Source organism: Panthera leo, chromosome Y, assembly GCF_018350215.1.
Source record: "Panthera leo isolate Ple1 chromosome Y, P.leo_Ple1_pat1.1, whole genome shotgun sequence".
Classification (NCBI taxonomy): Eukaryota; Metazoa; Chordata; class Mammalia; order Carnivora; family Felidae; genus Panthera; species Panthera leo.
This window is the reverse complement of record NC_056697.1, coordinates 8264735-8288925: the sequence shown is the minus strand read 5'-3', so window position 1 is coordinate 8288925 and position 24191 is coordinate 8264735. Positions and strand designations below refer to the sequence as shown.

Here is a 24191-nt window from a genome sequence, read left to right as displayed (position 1 = left end):
GATGTACGACAAAGAAAGCCTAGTTTGTTAAATAAAATGAAGGGGCGCCTGGGTGGCGCAGTCGGTTAAGCGTCCGACTTCAGCCAGGTCACGATCTCAAGGTCCGTGAGTTCGAGCCCCGCGTCGGGCTCTGGGCTGATGGCTCAGAGCCTGGAGCCTGTTTCCGATTCTGTGTCTCCCTCTATCTGCCCCTCCCCCGTTCATGCTCTGTCTGTCTCTCTCTGTCCCAAAAATAAATAAAAAACGTTGAAAAAAAAATTTTAAAGAAAATTAAACATAAAACTAGCAAATGTTCTGTATTTAGCAATGCTAGAGACTCAAATGGAAAGTTTCACTGTCATGTGGTCTGAAAAATATTAAGCAAGACAAAGAAATTACTTTCAGGTAATGATTAGACCCAAGAATACAATCTGTTTCTATTTGTAGATGTTTGTATTTAATCTAAAAAATTTATGGGGAAAATGAGTCAAAATAATTACTTTTTGAATAACCAATTGTGTATTTTTAATCTGTAAGTGGTCTTAGAAGAGTACCATCAATGTGAATAAATATTTAAATGAATAGTAAAACTTCTAAGACTGAAAAAGTTAAGTACAACATCAGAGTTTCATTTTTAAAAGCAACTTCATTGTTGCTACTTTTTGCCACTGAACAAATTGAATAGGATCCAGAACACTCTATTTAGTAAAATGTAAAGAAAAGTTGACTAGAAGCAATAATTCTATTTGTACACAGCATAAATTGATATACAGTATTGCATGTGAATGAGACTGATTGGCTTTAAAATGAGATTTCTGCTATAGGGCCAATATCTCCACAAATGTCTGTATAAGGACTATTAGGACATGCCAACTTCCTTATGATGTCGCATTATGTGCTGGTTCTTTTCTGAAGGTCGTCGGAACCCCTTCTTGCAGTACTCACAACGGTGAGGATAGTCTTTCGTATGAATGGAGATAACGTGCCGTTTAAAGCCCGAGGCGTCTGTAGTGCTATACTCACAGTACTCACACTGGTACACTTTCCTGCCACTGTGTGTCTTCATATGCTTTTTAAGCTCATTCTGCTGCCTAAATCCCTTTCTACATCTCTTACACCGAAACGGAAGATCTTTTGTGTGAACTGAGAGAATATGGCGACTTAGAACAAATGGATCTGCAATCTTAAAGTCACAATGTCTACACTGGTGCATTTTTTTACCCTTGTGGGCAGCCACGTGTTTCTTGAGTTCAGAAGGCCTGTGAAAGCCTTTGTCACACATGTCACACTTGTGGGGGTAGTCTTTCGTGTGGACTGAAATTATGTGTCGTTTCAAGTCGCTCGAGTTCGAACTCTTGTGGTCGCAGTGCAAACACTGGTGTGTTTTGCTTTCTTGGTGGATAAGAGCATGTTGCTGCACCTCTTTGGTATCTGAGAAAGTCAGAAGACAGATGTCACACTTGAATGGCATCTCTTTACTATGCTTAGTTTTTACATGTGTTTTCAAGTTAGAAGAGTCTGCAGACCTATATTCGCAGTACTGGCACTGGTATGGCTTCTCCCCAGTATGGATTCGCATGTGCTTCTTGAGCTCTGACGGGTGACGAAAACCTTTACCGCACTCCACACAAATATGAGGGAAGTTCTTGCTGTGGACCGCCAAAAGGTGGCGATTCAATAACCCTTGTTCAGCTGTCTCATATTCACAGAATTTACACTTGTGCATTTTGTTGGCTTTTTCTTTATGCACCATTTTGTGAGTAAACAAAGCCCCAGCATGAGAGAAATGCTTCCCACACTCATCACATTCGATGGCCTTCTCGGCCTTGCTGGTGAGCTTGTGGCTCTCCAGGTGGTTGTGTAAACTTATCTTCTTGTTGGTAGTGTAATCACAATCAGTACAGTGGTACTTCTTCTTGGTAATGTGTTCAGGATGGTTTTTCATGTGCCTTTTCAAAAAACCTCTTGACTTAAATTTTTTCCCACAAATCATGCAAGGATAGACAGTTAAGGGATGTCCATCAGGGCCAATAATTATTGCTAAGAAAGGAAGAGAAAAGAACATGAGTGATCAAACAACGGTTTGTTTTCGTTTCTTCAAGCATTTGAAGTGTGTGTTCTGAACATTATTGGACAAGTACTCCTAAAGGTTAACATTCTTTCCACTGATTTTAAATAAAAGAGGTAACAGCAAACTCCAAAATCTGACCAAAATCTAGGTCAGAAACTTCATTCAGTGTATCTGTACCAATCTCACTCCCAGTTTAAAGTAGTAAAGCCACATAGATTTGGATATCTACAGATATCACAAAAACAAAGTTCAACATTTCAGTTTTATTACTATTATGTCATATTTATACCAACTTAAAGTTTAACCACACCCAATTAAAAAACTATAATAGGCAAATCAACATATAAGATTTTACTGCAAAGGAACTGTCCAGTGTACAACTGAAATATTTGTCCTGCTCCTCTGTAAAGAAGCCCTGCTTACGCTGACAGAAATAATCTTTAAATTTGTTCATTTAAAGTTAAAGAAAATATTTTAGGGATTTATTTTAATTTCTCCTAAAATAACCTGAGATTTTATTCTGACTCAAAATCTGTTCTTTTTATTCTAGGAAATCATTCATGAATATCACTGAATTCTTAAAATTATATTTTCAAATTTAATAAAGAAAAGCTACATGTGATCTAGCAGCTAAATTGCTATCATTAACACTTCTGTGGATACATACTAGTTTCATTTGAGAGCTCACAGAGCACACTGCACTGTGGAACTTATGCACCCTCACCTGTTTGGTACTGCCTGGAATCAGGTCTTCTCCTTTTCTTTGGTTTTTGTTTAGCCAGTCTGCCGAGCCCAGCAGACTCATCTATGTGCAAGAGGGCACTTGCAGTGCCATTCCGGTTTTCAATGCCATCAGAATTATTACCTAACAATGTGTATTAAAAAACAAAATTATACAGTATTCTTTATAAAGAATTAGGGATTCTTTATTAACTACAACAGCAAAAAGCCATGATACTCATGAATGACAAATTTCCTATTTAGGTAATGGGCTGTAAGGTCATATTTATATACAAGAAAATAGGAAAAGCCTAGCTTCCAACTGTTGTAGCATTTTGCACCATGAACTCCCTTGATGATCCTCAAAATTGTGAAGGTATGATCCAGATAAACTCAAGATAATAAACTTCACCTTGAAAGCTTATTTCCTACATAATATAGGCATAAAAGAAACTGATGTTAAAAAAAATTAAAGGTCAAAGGCAGACCAAACAATTGTCCTCTGTCCTTAAATCACTATGTGGTACTTCCTATTTCTGAAACATAGAAACTATTTTTTATAATGAATTTATGTTTAAGAACCATGCAATCCTTTGAACCATTATGTATGTGACTTACCATAAGCTGCTGCCCATGCTATTGGCATGAAGGTTTTGATTTCATTGTCATCCATTTGCTGTTCATGCACAGCAGCAGCTGCTGCTGCTGCTACTGCAGCATCCTCCTCTCCTACTATCACTTCCATATAAACTTCATCAGCAATTTCAGCAACATCTAATTAGAAAATTACAACACTTTAATGACCAGGTTTACAGAGATCAGATGATATTTTGGTTTGGGGAAAACGGGGTCAGTCAGCTAAGCGTCTTACTCTTGAGTTTAGCTAAGGTCATGATCTCATGGTTCATGAGTTCAAGCCCCACATCAGGCTAGGCACCGACAGACAGTGCAGAGCCTGCTTAGGATTCTCTCTCCCTCACTGCCCCCTCCCTCCACCTCAAAATTTATTTTGAAATTTTCAAAATTTATTTCTCTGTCTCGAAATAAATAAATAAACCTAAAAAAAAATCAGTTGAATTCAGACAAACAGAAAAGAGGTTCAAATGGTACATACCAACAACATTACTTTCACATACTATATACTCTGTATTTGTTGAACGAACCATTCCTTTCCTGGCTTTCACAATAGTTTGTTTTTTAAATGACATCCCAAGCAAACATTAACAGTCACTGATGTTCCTCTTTGGTATATAGCAGCACAATAATATCTATAATAGTAGTGTTTATTTTCTTCAAATATTGGTTGCACTTTTAAAGGTACACAAACAAAATTTTCTCCCACAGCAAGTCCACCTACTTACTTAAATCTTCATCTTCTTGCTGAGAGTCATTGACAGTCATATAAACCATCTTTTCCCTTGGTACTCGAATACTGCTATTTTGATCAAGTAATTCAACTTCACGGTCATTCTCAGGCTCACTCTCCACAATGTCTACAGTGCCACCTAACAGCGAAGATGACAATCTGAAAATTTATCTGAAAATTTCAATTCCATCCATTGGACTTATTACATTTTATATACTTTTCCACTGCTACATTGAAATCATTGATTAAAAGTTATCTTCAGAAAAGGTTTCAAATGTACTCAATCTAAACCACCCAAAACTAAATAGGTTAACGTGGGTTATCAGGATGTACTGAAGCTTTCCTCTTACCTAAGTCATCCTCTCCAGGGTCAGCTTTAAAAATGTACACCTTGATAACTTCAGGGCAAGTGCCATCCACTTTACAAGGATCGATTTCTGACTCTACATCCATGGTCATTCCAGAGGAAGCATCATGTTCTATTTTGCCAGCATCATCCACTAAGAGAAGAAATACATCATAAATAATAGTAACAGATACTTAATAAATAAAATATTACCATTTTCAAAATCCCTTTTAGATATAAAATCTCTAGGGGTGCCTTGGTGGCTCAATTAAGTGTCCAACTCTTGCTTTCAGATCAGGTCATAATCTTCCAATTTGTGAGATCAAGCCCCACGTTGGGCTCTGCGCTGACAGCACAGAGCCTGCTTGGATTCTTTTTCTCACAAACAAATAAACATACATTAAAAAAAATGATTATATATACATATACAATATACATATATATAATATATAATAATATAATACATAATGTAATATATATATATAATATCGAACTTGACTCATATAAAATTGGACAATTTTACCTAAGTAGAAAATTCAATAAATACATTTTGTAAATCTTCTAAAAATGGGATGACATACTAAGATAATTATTTTATATAAAGTAAGCTCCTGGTAACCTAAAAAATTAACAAAGCTCCTGGTAACCTAAAAAATTAACCTAAAGATATGCTTTATCTTTAATACACTAATATCCATAAGGTAAAACGATTATTATATTCTTAAGATCATGGAAATAATGTTCTACTAGTAAAAACCAGCAAACGCTGGTCTTAATACATTTTCTCAGCACTCTCTGTTTTCAATGAATATTACTTGGTCTTATCTGCTTCTTTTAGAATTGTTATTTTTAAAAAAAAAATCAAAATAGGTTTTTCAGAAAGGTACATTGCAATGGTCAATGTAAATTACAATGTCAAACTGTTTAAACATAAAACTACACATACACATACATGTTTTATACACATACATAAAGACACACACTTGATTTCATAAAACTAGTCCGGGTCATTGCTGACAAATGCAGTAAATGTATACTTAAACATACAGCATTCTCATATAACTTAATGAAAGTAGTCTGTTTTATGTTTTGAAAAAAAAAGGTGCCCTATGTACCAATAAAGACACACATGACGCACACAGTGGAGATTCAGGGGATTTGGAAGAAACATTCCATATTTTAAGCTTCATAAAATAGATGATTACAGTATTATCTTTAGCATTTGGAAAATTAATAAAAGTAAAAAACAGTATCTCAAAGGATCAGACGCTGGATTGCAATAAATACCAAAAACATAATTCCCATATAATATAATCTTTTATCCACTGATATTCAGTTATGGCTATCCTCTGCTACCTTTGGCACAAATGGAAGTTTGGCAAAGACCAATGAATGAAAATTTAGTCAATACAATTCAAATTCTACATAAGCTGAATTTACTGATGTTGAGTGTACTAGAGAAAGACTGAAAAATATGCTCTCTCTGTTCTAGGTACAACTGGCTTAGCTGCCACAGCTGAAGACCAAGCAGAGAACAGAACCAAAGCTCCCCAAAAAATACTGACTTAGTTTTCTTCAATTCACCCATCAAAGGTTGTCATTTTCCTTTCAGTTCCCTTTTTAGTGTTCTAGATTTATTGTATCCTTTTAATTGGGCATTCATTTTAATCCATTTGACAATGTTATCACAACTATAAATAAGACTTTGGACAGGTAAGTACTGGAGATACAAATATGGAAAAGTTATGGACTAAGAATATGTAATCCAACCAGAAATGGAGGTAGATGTAGGGATGGGTGAACTAATTAAGGAGTTCATTTGTCATGATGAGCACTGGGTGTTGTATCCAAGTATTGAATCAATAGATTGTACACCTGAAACTGATATTACACTGTATATTAACTAACTAGAATTTAAATACAAATTTTTTAAAAAAGTTACACTATAAAAAAAAGTTTGTAATCCAGTGGGAAAACAGATATTGAATAGATGATTATTTTAAAATGTGAGAATACTAATAAGATAACTACCATTTATCAAGTGATTACTATAAGCACTGTGTGATGCTTACACTAAGTAAAATACCACCAACATTTCACAGTAGAGCAAAGCAAACTCTGCAGTTTAGAAAAGTTTAATGTTTATATGAGGTCATATAGCTAGCAAGTGGCAAAATGAGAATTCAAAACAAAACCTGTAAGAGTCGTAAGTAACCCTAATCAATTTCTGGAGTTTTCAGAAATGTATTCTCTAACATCTGTAAGAGGCAATGGTAAATTGTGATAGTTAATAAATGATATAATTAACTAGATGGTTTCTATTAGCAGAGATCAGATGAATATAAACATGACTCAAGCACAATTCACCTAATGCTGTGGTGACAGTTATGACCATTTAATTTTACACCTTAATTCTTTTTTTCTTAAAGTAAGTCTTATGCCAAACATGGAGTTTGAACTCACAAGCCCAAGATCAACAGTCACATGCTCTACAGACTGAGCCAGCTAGGCACCTTAATCTTAATTTCTTAAACAGTGGCTAACAAAGACAAAAGTTAGATTTTGACATTTTTGAAAGAGATCTGCAAATTCCACATCAAATTCTTTACTATTATTTTATAAAGTTTATTTTGACAGAAGGAGAGAGAACCAGGTGGGAAGGGTCAGAGAAGAGGGAGACAGACGATCCTAAGCAGGCCCTATACTGACAGCAGAGAGCCTGATGTGAGGCTCGAACTCATGAGCTGTGTGATTGTGACCTGAGCTGGAATTGGACACTTAACCAACTGAGACACCCAAGCATCCCTCACATCAAATTCTTTCAAAGATCTAAAAATCTGTGGTGTCTGGGCGGCTTAGTCAGTCCACTGCCTGACTCTTGATTTTGGCTCAGGTCACGGTCTCATGGTTTATGAGTTTGAGCCCTGACTTGGCCTCTGTGCTGACAATGTGGAGCCTGCTTGGAATTATCTCTGCCCTCCACTGCTGGCAATCTCTGTCTCAAGATAAATAAACATCAAAAAAACCACACAAAAATTTCATGTGTCTAATCAAAACTCTTACATAAAATTAATTATACCTAATATTAAGATAAATTTAGTACTTTAAAAGATGACATTAAAAAATGAAAATACATTAACACTTTATCTAATTTAGTTTGTTATTAAAATCAAGAACATCCCGTCCCAATACATTCCATAAACAAACCTACTTCAGCATCTAGAAATCTTACAAACACAGAAAGTCCTACTAATGCCCATAACAATGACACAGGACAAGTACAAAGCCAAGGAGGAATACCTGGTTGGTTAAAGTGTTTTAACCACTCTTGGTTAAAGTGTTTTAGGGCGCCTGGGTGGCGCAGTCGGGTAAGCGTCCGACTTCAGCCAGGTCACAATCTCGCGGTCCGTGAGTTCGAGCCCCGCGTCAGGCTCTGGGCTGATGGCTCGGAGCCTGGAGCCTGTTTCCGATTCTGTGTCTCCCTCTCTCTCTGCCCCTCCCCCATTCATGCTCTGTCTCTCTCTGTCCCAAAAACAAATAAAAAACGTTGAAAAAAAAAAATAAAAAAAAAAAATAATAAAGTGTTTTAGTGGATGCTATATGGAATCAGATTCAAGGAGGCTGAGGATCTATAAAGATGTTTGTTAATTTCTTTAAAAAGTTTAGAATGAAAAAAAAAGAACAAAGGAGCAGTAGTCAGAATGGATTAGAGGATCAAAGAGACAACTATTTCACCAATAAAAATATGTAAGTATGTTCATAATCTGTGAGAGTAGTAAAGTAATAAGTACGAGGCTGGAGTTAGAGGACACAGTAATTATGAGGTCCAAGTCTCAGACGGAATTGGAGATGAAATAAGGAGAAAATATAATTCTTAAGAAATTTGCCTTAAGCATTTAAGAAGAAACACACTATTCCTTTTAACACTGGAGGACAGATCAATAGAAATGTAGTTAGCTTCTTAAGGAAAAGAGGGCAGGAGAGGAAAACAGGAAAACATCCTGACTGGTTATCTTCAGGTATATATACAGGAGTAAGAGGAGGCAACGACTTTGCCTCAAGAATGACAGACCAAGGGGCGCCTGGGTGGTGCAGTCGGTTAAGCGTCCGACTTCAGCCAGGTCACGATCTCGCGGTCCGTGAGTTCGAGCCCCGCGTCAGGCTCTGGGCTGATGGCTCGGAGCCTGGAGCCTGTTTCCGATTCTGTGTCTCCCTCTCTCTCTGCCCCTCCCCCGTTCATGCTCTGTCTCTCTCTGTCCCAAAAATAAATAAAAAACATTGAAAAAAAAAAAAAAAAAAGAATGACAGACCAAGTTAAGTATTTCAGAAGTGAAAGAGAAAGAGCTGTCCAAGAAGAGCTTTAGGATATGAATATGTACTCTCTGCATTATATATATATATAGATACACAGCTTTCCTAAACCGTATGTAACATAAGGTATTTTAGCGATGTTTTATATAGTTTGTAGGCAAAAACAGGCATCATGCCCTTAATTATAACACTATGTACAGTCTTTTCTTCAATGCTAAATACTTGTTTTTTGACACATCCAGCTGACTGAGCCAAGGTTATTTTCCTAAAGGTGGCTTTGGAATGTCAAACTGAGACAACATTAGGACAGAGATCTCAGTAAACCATTTAGGATAGTTCTGAATAAATCTACAACTTCTCTAAAGTACTAATCTTTTGGGGAAGTTGGCCTCTATCAGAAGGTTTGTAAAAAGTGATTCTAAGCAGGTACTGAAAAATCTAATGCCTTATGTATAGATGATCACATAAAATGTTCTTAAATGTTAATTTCTGCGTAGTCATAAAATTAAACTCTTTAAAGAACAGACTACCTAATGACTATGGAGCTTGAAAAATGTCATGTATTTAACCTGCAGTTATAAAAGATCTTTCTATTATCATTTTTTTAGTATTTAGTTGTTTTTGTTTTTTTTTTTTTTGGAGAGTACAAGCAGGGGACAGGGAGAAAGAGGGGCACAGAGGATCTGAAGCAGGCTCTGCGCCAACATCAGCAAACCCAATGTGGGGCTGAAAATCACAAACTGCAAGATGATGACCTGAGCTACAGTTGGACTCTTAATCGATGGAGCCACCCAGGTGCCCCTGGTGCTTCTATGCTTTAAAAAGTATATTAAAAAAAAAAAAAAAAAATCCAATGTCAGATCTAGCTGAGAACAGCAAAGCTATTCCTAAATGAATTATTACAAAGCAACTTCTTAAAAAAATCCCACACACCTTAAGTGTCCTATTAACATGTACAATCTCACTGTGGTTTTAAAACTGCCATTAAAATTTAAAAACAAAGAAGGCTTGAATAAATATCTTCAGACAGCAGTAAATTATTTCTATATAATTGTCTTTTTAAAAAATGTGGTTTCCCTAAATTTCTGGAAAAGACTGCTTCTAATAATAATCACCATTTTGCATGACATCTTACAATTTCTTCAACACTTGTATTTTATTTCACTTTTTCCAAATAAAGAACAAAAATTTGGGGGTAGTATGTGATTTGCCTCAAGTTCACTGAGCTGATAAGTTAAATGTAAGGGGAAGGAATGAAAAAGATAGTCTTCAAAACTCAGATTTTCATTTCATTTTCAGTTGGTTGTATTTATCTCACTTCTCTAAGTTTCTAAAGAACTGACTACAATACTGCAAGAGGAAAAAAGGATGCTGCAACTGTATTCTGTCTAATTTATCTTATAAATAGAGAAATCTTTTACCATTCTCATGTTCTTATTACTGATGGCTTGCCTAAAAACAAGTGCAGGTTGCTATTCAAGTTTATCAACCACAGCCTATCCCAATGAACATAACAATTGTCTACTGATTTCCCTTTCCCCAGATTTCTCACGAGATATCTGCCAGCTTTCATAAACCAAAGATCCTAGCAACTAAGAACACTCAAACTGCCTTCTGCCTTTATAATCATTATTCTCTCCCAATACCCACAACCCCACCAGAACACTCCAACTGTCCTAATTTTAAGCAATTCTCATGCTTACTCAGCTTCACTTTAAAGAAACCTTAGTTTTTGTAGACAAGATACATCTTATTGTGATCAAATCCTATTATTACCCAAAACTATCAATAAAATCTGTAAGAATACTATTGATATTTTTCTTGTTAAAGTGTGTTTATTTATTTTGAGAGAGAATGCACAAGAGGGGCAGGCAGAAAGGCTCTGTCAGTGCAGAGCCTGATGAAGTGCTTGACCTCATAAACCCCCAAGGTTCAAATAGCCATCTAAAAGTGTGAATGATTAACTCATTCAGGTTTTAATTTGCATCCCCAAAATGTCTAATGATGTTGAACACCTTTCATGTGCTTATTTTCTTCTTTGGAGAAATGTCTATTCAAGTCTATACCCCTTTTTAATTGGACTGCTATTTATTATTGAATTGCAGATATTCTTTATATGTTCTGGTTCCTTAGGTACCAGGTCCTTAGGTATATGCTTTTCAAATATTTCCTTCCATTCTCTGTTATCTTTTCACTTACTTGACAGTTTCTGGTAAAGAAAAACATTTTCAAACTTGATGAATACATGCATTTTTTTCCTTGTGCTTCTATTTTGTTCTAAGATGTTTTCAATTTTAGCTCCTACAGAGGTCTTCAATTTTTGTGGGTGTGTGTGCAGTTTTTTTTTTTAAGTATATTTATTTATTTATTTGTTTATTTATTTATTTATTTAGAGAAAGAGAGAGAGAGAGAGAGAGAGAGAGAGAGAGAGAGAGAGAGAGAGAGAGAGAGAGGTGTGTCAGCAGGGGAGAGACAGAGAGAGAGGAACAAAGAGAATCCCAAGCAGGCTCCAAGATATCAGCATGAACCTGATGCAAGGTTGAACTCACAAACTGTGAGATCATGACCTGAGATGAAAACAAGAATTGGCTGCTTAACTGACTGAGTCACCCAGGAGTCCCCAGTTTATTGTAATTTCAAAGTCCAGAATTTCTATTTATTTTAAAACTTCTCTTTATTGGGGCACCTCGGTGGCTTAGTCAGTTCGATTTCAACTCAGGTCATGATTTCACAGTTTGTGAGTCTGAACCCATGTAGGGTAGTGCTTGGAGTCTGGAGCCTCCTTCAGATTCTGTGTCTCCCCCTCTCTCTGCCCCTACCCAACTTGTGCTCACTCTCAAAAATAAACATTAAAAAACAATAAAAGGGAATTTCCCTTTATTGATATTCTCTATTTCGTGAGATATCATTCTCACACTTTCCTTTAGTTCTTTACAAATGGTTTTCCTTAGTTTTTTGAACAAATTTAAAACAGGTGATTTAAAACCTCTGTTATTAAGTTCACTATCTGGTTTTCCTCATAATAAGTTCCTACTTATAATTATACTTTTTTCCTTTTTCCTGTGTTTCTACTGCAATTATTGTTTCTTTGCATGTCTCATAATTTTTGTTGAAAATTAAATGTTTTAAAAAATGTAATGTGACAACTCTTGAAATCAAATTCTCCATAACAATTGCTATCTCCTTTTACTGCCTTGTAATATGTCCTTTAAAATATTATAGATCAGCTTTAATAATTTCTAATTTAGAAAAAATTCTTTAATTTTTTTTTTTAATTTTAGAGAGGGAAGGGGGGAAGGGTAGAGGGAGAGAGAGAAAATCTTAAGCAGGCTCCACACTGAATGTGGAGCCAGACCCCACAACTATGAGATTATGACCTAGGCCAAAAGGAGTCTGATGCTGAAATAACTAGGACACCCAAATGCCCTTCTGCTTTCATATTTTCAAAATACATTTTAGAGTTCTTACATAAAAAGACATCAATTCTAGTCTAATAAACAAAAACCTCTTTCTTAATTTATCAACACAAACTTTAAAAAATGTAAAGACCTTTTCCCTAAAATATCCTTATTTACATTTAAAATATATTTCCTGGTGTATACTTATTTTTAAAATTCCAAAATTTTAGGGCCATCTAGATGACTCAGTCAGTTGAGCGCCCAACTTCAGATCAGGTCATGATCTCACAGTTTGTGAGTTCAAGCCCTGGGTCATGCTCTTTGCTGACAGCTCAGAGCTTGGAGCCTGCTTCAGATTCTGTGTCTCCTTCTCTCTCTGCCCCCGCGCCCCCGCACCCTCCTGCCCTCGTGTGCTCTCTCTCTCTCAAAAATAAATGTAAAAAAAAAAAAAAAAAAAAAAATTAAAATTCCAAAATTTTAGCCTGTATTCTATCAGATTAAAAAAAATGATAGATTAAAAAAAAAAAAAAAAAAAAAGGATTACCTGGTAGGCAGCTTCCAATGATAAACTATATATATATTGAATAATTAGCTACAGAATAAGAGAAATTAAGTATACACATGAAAAAATATAAAATGCGTGAAAAACGTATTTTACTATCTCTTCTGTTTTAGGCAGAAAAACAGAAAAATCAGAGACACCTACCAGAAAATCTACTAACAGAATTATGAGATCTATCTAAGCAAAAATATAATTACATTCTAGTTGGTAAAGAAGTTAGTCCAATCAAGAAAGCCAGTATCCCATAAGAAGCAGTGAAAAGTATAAAACCAAAGATATTAAATCTCTAATCATCTAAAAGTCTGCATAAATTAGTTGTTTACATTATGTATTTGAGTACTTTATTTCAAGACATTATACTCATAGAGTTCCAAAGTCAATAGTAAATTTGTTTTTTAAAATATGGTCATTACTTTGCTGGAAAACAGTATTGGTATGAAGAAGGTTAAGGGCAGACATGACTGCACAATAAAGACAAAAGATTTTTTTCAAGCTCAAATCCTTTGAAGGTTCAGTGGTGAAATTGATGTTAATACATTGTTCATGATTTCATATAGTTCATTCTTTCCAGCCTTTATTTTTCTCATCTTTGTATTCCATTCTCACAGAGAAATAACTCCTTACTTTTACCATTTTAGCTTTCTTATTTACGGCTTATGTTAACAAGATCCAACCTAAAACAATAATGCACATAGACTTACAACACTTATCTTGAAAATTTTCAAGTAAGTTTTAAGTGAAGAAAATATCATCGTGACATGTAATGGAAAAGAAAGGCTTCAAAAATATCTCTGACAATCACTGTACATAAACACTTACAGGAAATCATAAGGTAGTCTTCACAGTTGCTTTTGTCATCATCTTGCTGGTCCACAGGGATCCCATTGGCATCTATGACTGCTTCAGAGGCACAATCTGCTACTAATACTTCTTCTGAAACAATGTCCGTTGTCAGAGGATCAGTGATGATTTCTGCTTCTACTACACTATCATGAACCATATGTTCAACATGTCCAACATCAGACACGTGTATAGATTCACTTGTTAAGACATGCTCTGGCATAGACATTGAAGCTGAAGTTAGGTCAGAAGCTAAAACATCATCTGGGACTGTACAATGTGCTACAGAAACTTCTTCAGTTACATCTGAGCCTAGCACTTGCTCAGGAATGATGACATTTTCAGATACATCTGCTTCTTCTAAGATATCTGAACACTGAACATCCTCAATAACAACATCCTCAATAACATCTTGGATTACAACTGAGTCTGGGTCATCAGGAACAAAGTTATGTACAGTTATATCAGAATCCACAACATCTGAAACAAAAACAGTTTCTTGAACTTCCACAACAATCTGATCACCATCCATGTGCGTAGTAGCATCAGTTCCTTCAAAAAACAAAAATTAAAATGACAAATTTCAGGCATGCATGCATGACTATAAAATGATATAAATGTTAATTTCTACCAGAAAACAGAATATATCCTCAGTTTTCTCAAACTTTAAAACAGATTAAGGAAATAAAGAATTTATTTTTGATTCATATAACAAATACAAATTAACATAAGAACTGCTTTTACTCAACTCTAATCAATTAATAAGTAAAGAAATGTAAGGAAACAAAAAAACATGGGGCAGTTGTCAAAGAAAAGTATTTTAGAACATCATTAACACAAAAAGATTTTAGGAAAAAAAATCTTAAGGGATAATTGTAAACATTAAAGAGCCTAACATAAATCCAGAAAACAAACCATTTTCCTTTTGTATCTGTTCCATTTCTTTTCATTTTTTTCCCACAATTCTTTAAATATATTAGTTTTCTTAACTTTTCAACACCACTACACATTTGTTTTCTTTTTTTTCTTACACTCTTTAGAATCAACCACTCTATTCTGGTGTAATGTTCCAAAAGTATTCTCCATATGTGACTGGAAATTCACTCATTAAACTGAATTTAGGCTAGAAAAGGATTGGAGCATAAATGAAAAGACAGAGAGAAGCCTACAGATAGGTAAACACAACTGATTAAGGACCTCTGTGGATAGATAAAGATGAATAAAACTGAAGCTACTCTGGAGCATGGAGAGTGAATGTGGAGGTAGGATTTAGAATTTCACAAGGGGTACTCAGCCTCTGGCTAGCCTCCTCCAATTACCCACACTCCAATCTCCAAGGTAGTTCCACAGATTGTAAGAAACCCTATGCTAGTCCACTCTGTAGTTAAATAATAAAGGTACAGGAGTGAAATAATTGCAGCCCAGTGAGATTAAATGACTTCACCAAGATCACACAATTGTTTGCATACAATATGGTGCTCAGTTAAGTATCACTTTGAATGAATAAGATGAGTGAGACAGAAATAAGATATCCTTACCAAAATTGTAACATGAAATAAAATACAACAAAAATGTTATCTTGGCTCCTGGTCCTTAGAACAAATATGTTACTCAGTTAGCTAGCTACTGCTCCTGGCTATGACTCAGAACAGTTGAGTTTAAGAATGTGATTCACACAGTGACTGTGTCTCACTGACTAGGCCATCAGAGAAATACAGAGATTCAAACAAAAAAGATCAATAAAGGCCAAAAAAATAGTGCAACCTGCAGGAAGTCTTTAAAGTCAGTTAACGCCAATTTGAATTACATATAGAAATAATGAGAAAATGTTTTCTTTCATTTCTGTAGAATTTCCATTAAATGCTTTATTTTCATTTATCTTTGGTGTGTAATAATTCGCATCAAACAATATGTTACTCTAATTTCATGTTAAAGACATAAACATAAAAGCACTTAAAGGCAAGAGCACTGCTTACAAGACCTAAATCAGAGAGACTCATTTAGAACTTCCTCATTTTGTGACCTTAGGCAAGTCATTTAACCTCTGAGTTTCAGTTTCCTGTCAGTAAAATGAGGACAGTAGTATCTGCCATGCATACCTCACAGGACTGTTGTGATGATCAAAATGGGAATGTATGTGAAGTGTTCTGAAAAACTGTAATGAGAGGTTTCATTATTATTAGGACATGAAAACAGAGGCCCTGGCAGATTAAGTGACTTGCTCAAAGATGAATGAAAACTATTAGTGTTAATTATGAGGGCTAAAATGCAAACAGTCCTTCAATCTACCACTTACTCCATGACCCAAGATTACTGTGGTAAAATTAAGCTGGTAAATACTGTTTTTCTCCAAAAACTTACAGTTTCTCTATTAAACACATTAATTATACTTCACTATGTTCAAATGAAGAAAGAGTTAACTTTGCATTTACCATCATCAAAGGGACACTACCAAGCATAAGTCAAAACACTACCCCAAACTGTCTGACACACACACACCCCACAGGATTTAGAAAGCACCCTTAATCTTCATATTTCTTGGTAAAGTTACTATTTCTGCTTTAATATATAGCAAACATGATCGCATAAAACTGAATGATTAAAATTTTAATTAGTAAGAGTAGGTAATAGCAATTTTATATTATAAAATCTAGTGCAATGCTTTTCAATATTATTTACTTAGAACCTTGGGTAATCTGGTTACCCATTTTTTTCCCACTATTAAAACTTCATGAATATAATTTTCCTTGTGCAGTTGAAGAAATAAGCAAGACTCTATATGCCTGATGCATAAGGTTCTTTGAGAATCCTCCTGATAAACAGGGCTGTGAAAGTGGGAAAATGTCAAAATGCAGAGGACCTTTATACCTCATCTCCTGGGCAATGAAAAAGTGAAATGACATGCTCCAGGTGTTACGCTAGGATGAGTATACCATTGGGGTGGTAAATAAAAGAAGGAAACTGAGAGTGAGGAAAACAGTTTTTAATATTATAAGTTTAAACGATAATAAACGTTTATTATAAGTTTAAATGATTTAAAACTGGGTGAAGTGGTAGAAACTGGTAAGAACAGTGGTTAAGTGGCAGGAAGACTTCCTAGCCTATCCACCTCACTGAACCCACCCCTGCAAGATGTCCACATTCCAATTACTGGAACTGTGAATATGTCACAGTATAGTCCTGTAAGGACTTTGCAGATGTAACTAAGGTCATAAAACTTACACTAAAACTTTTACGTGGGTCCAATCTGATCACATGAACACTTAAAGCAGAATTTTCCCAAGTGGCATTAGAGAGTCAAGTGGAATTTTAAGTTTGAGAGACTCAATTCAATGTTGCTGCATGGGCCACATGGAAAGCATGAGAAAGAACACAAGCAGACACCAGGAGGAAAGATGTCCCCTCGGCTGAAAGCTACCAAGGAAATGAGGACTTCAGTCCCACAGGTGAAAGGAAGTAAACTGATTCCCAGTTAGCTTGGAATGAGAACCATCCCCAGAGTCCCAGAAAGGAACAACACCCCATTGACACCTTTATTTCAGCCATATGAAATCCAAAGCAGAAAGCCCAGTCACGCCATGATAGATTTCTGACCCAAAGAAACAGAGAAACAATGAATTTTATTGATTTAAACTGGTAAATTTAACTTTGGCGTTGTAATTGAAATAAATCAGATTTTGGTAGAGAGTAAAGTGCTGCTATACAATACCTACAATTGTTAAGTGGCTTTGGAATGCAGTATTCCCTTTAACAGACCACTGGGAGAATTATGGATGTTAACAATTCATGCTACTGAGAACTCAGAAAGAAGAAATGACCACTGTAGACTCAGAGAATACCTAAGTCACCATATACAGACTGTTAATGGAAATCCCCATTTTAAGAACTTTGCCAGTAGTGGTTAAAAGGAAGAAACAGGTTACTGGAAACTGAAAGAAGTAATATTTTTGTTAAACACTGACACAGAGCTTAGCAAAACTGTATGCTGCAGTTATGTGGGAAGCATAACTTGTGAACTCAGATATTTAGCTGAGATTTCAGCAGAGTGCTGAAGATGTGACCTGGTTTCTTCTATTGCTTATAGTAAAAAAAAAAAAAAAAAAAAAAAAAAGGTAAGTTGAGGGAATAAACAATAAACAAAAAGGCAGCATGACTTAATAATCTGGCAAATTCTCAGCCTATAGAGATGACAAAAGAAAAAGAAAAAAATTAAATTTTCAGAAAGAAAAGTTCTAGAGAAACAGTAGTCTAATGATTCTAGATCTCCTCTTTGAAGATCAACAGATGTGAAAAGTGAGTCATTTCATGTCTTTCTGAGGCCATTAATTGTGTGCCTCACAAAATCCCTCAATCAAACTAAGGTACTTCTAAGGAGCTTAAAAGCAGTATCCCTCAGCCATTTCTAGGAAGTCAAAAAGAAATGTAGTATTTCTGAAAGGTATGTAAAGGGAATCACTTGTCTAATGAAGTAAATTCTCATGACCCAGGAGACACACAAAACTCTTAAAAAAAATTTTATACCACCAGAAACAATATGATCTTGAATGCCTTAAATGCTAACTTGGACTGAAAGGCATGGAGACAGTGTTAAGAACTGCTGGGCTCCCAAAGTCTAGGTGCAGGGAGCAAGCTAATAAGAACACCTGCTATCACTGATAGGGAAAAACAAAAACAAACAAAAAAAACAACAAAAACCAAAGATGACTCAGACCAGGGAGCCATCAACCATGAAGATTATTCCCAGGGCTTGGGAACTAATGGAGTTTACCCAATTGTATTTCAAAACTTCTTTAGACTACAGACTCCATTTACCTTCCTTTTAATTCTGTTGTAACCAGAATATTAAAAACTGCACTACCACTCATAATGGGAACAGATAGCTTGTTTCTTAGCTTCACAAGTCCACAGGTAAAGAAAACTTTGTGCCCCAGAAGTACTTAATGAACCACTCAAGTATTATCGGCCCCTGATTTAGATGCTATGAAAATTTCTGAGCTGTTCAATTCCTTTTGATAAATATTTAATATGTAAATATTAAACAACACACTACTACACAAGCAATGGGCCAAGGAAGGAATCAGATGGCAAATCAAAGTCTCAAAATAAAAGAAAAAAACCCACTATATTCTAAAACAACGGGGATGCAGCTGAGCTGCTTAATTTCAGATGAGAATTTGGGATGTTAAATCTGAGTATCTCAGAAGAGAGTGTTAAATTTTATTGTGGGGGGAACAAAGAAGTTTGGGGGCAGAATGGTCTCCCAAAGAAAGATATCCACACCCAAATCCCTGGGTCTTCAAATAGATTATGTGACACAGTAAAAGAAACCTTGAATATATAATTAGGGTTATGGATAGAAGGTCAATTATACTGGATAAGCTGCCAGCTGGAGTCAGATGCCACATGATGAACAGAATGTCAAAAAGATCAAAGCATGAGAAGGACTCAACTCACTGTTGCTAAAGGAAATGACATGTAAAGCATGAGAGGGAATGTGGGCAGCCTCAAGAAACAAAAAAATGGTCCAGGCTAATAGTTCATAAGAAAAGAAGACAAGTATAGGGAACTAAATCTGGCCAAAAGTTTGAATGTTCATGAAGGAAGATTCTCTCTCAGAGGCTCCAGAAAGAATGCAGCCTGCTAAAACCTTGATTTTGGTTTTGCAAAATTCTGTTCCAGTTGAGCTATACTACATTGTAAAAGCACTTATAACCTTCAAAATTGTAAGGTAACAAATTGGCACTGTTTTAGTCACTAAATTTGTGGAAATATATTGTTGCAACAATACAAAACTAATTACAAGCAGAAATAGTTATGAAAAACTTCCAAAGGAAGAACCGACAGGATTAATGGTGTAACTAGGGAAAATGAGAATAACGGGACAACACGCATTTTTGATATTAATGGGGTATTGACAAGATTATAAGCTGGCTGGGAGACTCTGAAAGGATGTAAGATCCTTAACAATGAATCAGTGTTAAGATCTAGCAACTTATCCTCTTGATAAGCAAACTCCAAATTTGGGAAGTGGAACAACCCAAGAATTAGATATACCTATTCCATCGAAAAAGGAGTTTGGCTCTTGTGCCTGCAATTCAAGTTCATCTTCATCCATGGCCTTTGATTCTCATTAGTCACAGCTCCTAAGCCAGGAAATAAAGTACACCAAATATTAATTATATCACATACTTAAAATGTCATCATGATCTTCACATTTCTGAAATGTTCAAATTTAATTTATCAAACCCTATCAAATATAATAAAAGGGAACGTCTGATTTATACTGATGTATGAGCAGCTGTATCATTTAATGGGTGAAAAGGAGTTAAACAAGTTAACTGTGTTTGGGAATTTTTGTTTTAATTACAGTATTACTTACATAAAGAACATATATCTTGAGTGTTCTGCTTAATAATTTATATATATAAATGTTTATACTTTTAAGTATATATTTAAAATTATAGTAACATTATTCAGATTACAATACACAACATTTATTATACCCCAGATGACTCCCTCTTGCCTCTTCTCTACCAGCAATCCAATGACTCTTTCATGTTCACCTTAACACAATTTGTATTGGGGGAGTTTCAGCAAGATTTTACTACACCTTTTAATGTAATGTAGTCTGCAATCTTCCTTCCTAGATTATAAAATGATAGAAATTCAAAAATCATTAACAATGGTAAACACTCTTTGGACATTTCTGTGTAGCTTATAAGTCACCTATCTTAACTGACCTTCTGACTGCAGAAATAATTCTCACAATGTATTTAGGTTCTCCAGGCCACAGGTGAATTGGTACCAGCTACAAAAGGTAAAAAATAAATTCATCTTTGAACAAAGTAAAATGAAGGTACCATCTATATAAGATACCTAAAACCATAAGACTTGTGTGTATATGCTCTTTTCCTCTCTTTCCCCCACCCCTCTCTTTCTGTCTTTTTTCTTCTCTCTCTCTCTCTCTCTCTCTCTCTCTCTCTCAAAAAAGACAGAGTTGAAGAAGGTTATTTACCAAATTTGCCTTGGGATAGACAGGATAAACAGCCAGTTTCCAAAAAAAAAAAAGTTAAAGCACATATACAGGCCTAAAAAGCAAGTGCATAGAGGGAGCAAGAAAGGGAGAATTACCAGGGGCCATGATTTACTTATGTTACAAGTACTATGTAAGCCTCTTTTATGTACATAAAAATAAATAAACATTAAATATATATTATATAAATATATATCATTATTTAAACAAATATAAACATATAAATGTTTATATAAACATATATAAAAATGTGTGTGTGTGTGTGTGTGTGTGTGTGTGTGTGTGTGTGTGTGTGTGTCTTTATGTTTATTTTTGAAAGAGAGAGGCAGAGTACAAACAGGGGAGGGGTAGAGAGAGGGAGACACAGAATTTGAAGCAGGTTCCAGGCTCTGAGCTGTCAGCAAAGAGCACAACATGGGGCTCGAACCCACAAACTGTGACATCATGATCTGAGCTGAAGTCAGACGCTTAACTGACTGAGCCACCCAGTTGTCCCACAAGTACTAAGCCTCTTAATTGGCTTTCCAATCTCCACTTTCTCACTTTCTAATTAACCTTCAAAAATGCTATTAGATAGTTTCTAATCTTTATAATTTTTGCTGATGGTATACAAAATGTATGCCTATTCGAACTCCAAGTAATGCAGCTTACTGGTGATAATTTCTTATTTTCTGTATGCTTCATGCTTTCTCATTTGGGGCCTTGATCCTGGAGACATAGCTTCTTCCTGAGCTGGCTAAACCCTACAGAGAACAAATGTCTCCCCTCTAAGTCCCCTCTGTGATAATACAAACCAACCAATCAGACCCATATCCCCAAACTTTAATCTACATACCAATCCAACATTCCCCATACCATAAAATACCCCAAGGAAATTATTAAAACTGGCAAATCCTAACCCACCAAATATACCACATCTTGTCTTCCTTCCTTATATAGGCTTCCAGGCCATGCTGTCTCCTCTCCTCTTCTGATCCTTCCTCATGTGGCCCTTCATGGAATGACATGACTCACTCAACTTTCATGTCTGTCAGTATAAACTTTCTTCAAGACAACTATTTTTGTATTTGATACTTAACTTATATAATTAAAACAAAACCTTGGCACAAGAACAGACTCTCAGGTCAATGGATAGAGAATAGAGAACCCAGAAATGGACCCACAAACGTATGGGCAACTAATCTTTGAGGAAAAGACCATCAAATGGAATAAAGAGAGTCTCCTCAGCAAGTGTTGCTAGGAAAACTGGAAGTGACATGCAGAGAAATAAACCTGGACTACTTTCTTACACCATATACAAAAATAAACTCAAAATGGATGAAAGACCTAAATGTAAGACAGGAAGCCATCAAAACTGTGGAAGAGAAAGCAGGCAAAAACCTCTTTGATCTCAGATGCAGTAACTTCCTACTGAACACGTCTCCGGAGGCAAGGGAAACAAAAGCAAAAATGAACTACTGGGAACTCATCAAAATAAAAAGCTTCTGCACAGAGAAGGAAACAATCAGCAAAACTAAAAGGCAATGGACAGAATGAGAGAAGACATTTGCAAATGACATATCAGATAAAGGGTTAGTTCCAAAATCTATAAAGAACTTACCAAACTCAACACCACCCCCCCACCAAAAATATAAATAATCCAGTGAAGAAATGGGCAAAAGATGTAAACAGACACTTTTCCAAAGAAGACATCCTGATGTTCAACTGACACATGAAAAGATGCTCAACATCACTCATCATCAGGGAAATACAATTCAAAACCACAATGAGATACCACCTCACACCTGTCAGAATGGCTAACATTAACAACTCAGGCAACAGGAGATGTTGGCGAGGATGTGGAGACAGGATCTCTTTTGCATTGTTGGTGGGAATGCCAGCTGGTGCAGCCTCTCTGGAAAACAGTATGGAGGTTCCTCAAAAAATTAAAAACGGAACTACCCTACGACCCAGGAATTGCACTACTAGGCATTTATCCACAGGACACAGGTGTGCTGTTTCGAAGGGACACATGCACCCCCATGTTTATAGCAGCACTATCAACAATAGCTAAAGTACGGAAAGAGCCCAAATGGCCATCGATGGATGAATGGATAAAGAAGATATGCTGTGTATACACACACACACACACACACACACACACACACACACACACACACACAATGGAGTATTACTTGGCAATCAAAAAGAATGAAATCTTGCCATTTGCAACTACATGGATGGAACTGGAGGGGACTATGCTAAGTGAGATTACTCAGTCAGAGAAAAACAAATATCATATGACTTCACTCATATGAGGACTTTAAAAGACAAAAGAGATAAACATAAGGGAAGGAAAGCAAAAAGAATATAAAAACAGGGCAGGGGACAAAACATAAGACTCTTAAATATGGAGAATAAACAAGGTTACTGAGGGGTTGTGGGAGTGGGGAGAGGCTAAATGGGTACGGGGCATTAAGCAATCTACTCCTGAAATCACTGTTGCAATATATGCTAATTTGGATGTAAATTAAAAAAATAAAATTAAAAAGAAAAGCGTACATTTTAACACATGTAAAATGAGTGAATTTTGTGATGCATAATTTAAATGATGTCAGACTTCTATTGGTGAAATTTTTTTATGTCTATTAATCTATTTTGAGAGAGAGAGAGAGAGAGAGAGAGAGAACCCCAAGCAGGCTCTGCACTGTCAGCACCAAGCCCAATGTGGGGCTCAAACTCACGAATGGTAAAATTGTGATCTGAGCCAACACTAAGCATCACACACTTAACCGACTCAGCTACCCAGGTCCCCAATAATGATAAATGTTTTAATAGCTTCCTGCTCACACCAAATAAAATTCAAGCTCCTTAGCCTATAATCCTAACAACCAGCCCTAAATACCACTATTCTCATACTTTCCCTTTACTCATCTTCCTCTCCCCTCCTCCAAAACCCCAATCTGTGTTTCTGTCTCTTTCTTTAGCCAAACAAATACACCTAAATATATTTTGGTACCCATAAGACACAAATGTTATGCTTGGCTTTGTTTTTCTTCTACATGAAATGCCTTCCATATTACCTGTGCCTTGATTTATCCCCTGCATGCTCCCCTACCCCCATGTGCACATTAAAAGAAAATGTTAGAAAAAATCCCTCCCTCCTATGAAATTTCACAGTCTTTACACTTCTATCTTTATTATATTTTTTAAAAGAAAATTTATGGGGGCGCTTGGGTGGCTCAGTCAGTTGAGCATCTGACAAGATCTCAGAGTTGTGGCACTGAGCCCCACATATCTGCACTGAATGTGTTTGAGATTCTCTCTGTCCCTCAAAAAACAAACAAACAAAATTAATACTTATGTATCTCTTAATGTTCATACATAAAAGTACATGGTTCTTATGCATGTAAATATGCATGTAAGAAACTCAGTTAAGTTTATAGAAATAATTTCCACTATATGTCATCTCCAAGGCATATCCAAGTCAAGAAATAGGCTTTATGTTATTTATTTAAAATGCTTCAAATAAAAAGGAGAAGACTACATTAGTATTTTTTTAACCACAAAATATTGGAAAATGTTC

The 24191-nt window shown here is 35.7% G+C and overlaps 1 protein-coding gene across 11 annotated transcripts in view; it reads right to left on the bottom strand.

Annotated features, from left to right (window-relative positions):
• Positions 1-210: 210 nt before the first annotated feature.
• LOC122212646 (zinc finger X-chromosomal protein) overlaps positions 211-24191 on the bottom strand; it is a 51645-nt gene continuing 27664 nt past the window's right edge. For 4 of the 11 annotated variants that reach the window (XM_042926583.1, XM_042926584.1, XM_042926586.1 and 1 more), the window contains 8 exons: positions 20097-20401; positions 19648-19736; positions 13573-14145; positions 4487-4636; positions 4132-4275; positions 3389-3544; positions 2775-2915; positions 211-2019 (listed from right to left, as the gene is read on the bottom strand). In XM_042926583.1, coding sequence (XP_042782517.1) covers positions 839-2019; positions 2775-2915; positions 3389-3544; positions 4132-4275; positions 4487-4636; positions 13573-14145; positions 19648-19708 — 2406 coding nt within the window. In that variant the 5' untranslated portion in view covers positions 19709-19736; positions 20097-20401 and the 3' untranslated portion in view covers positions 211-838. Of the gene's footprint in view, positions 2020-2774; positions 2916-3388; positions 3545-4131; positions 4276-4486; positions 4637-13572; positions 14146-15692; positions 19737-20096; positions 20765-21529; positions 22095-24191 lie in introns of those variants that run through there. The other 7 variants (XM_042926588.1, XM_042926587.1, XM_042926589.1 and 4 more) reach the window with 6 other exon arrangements.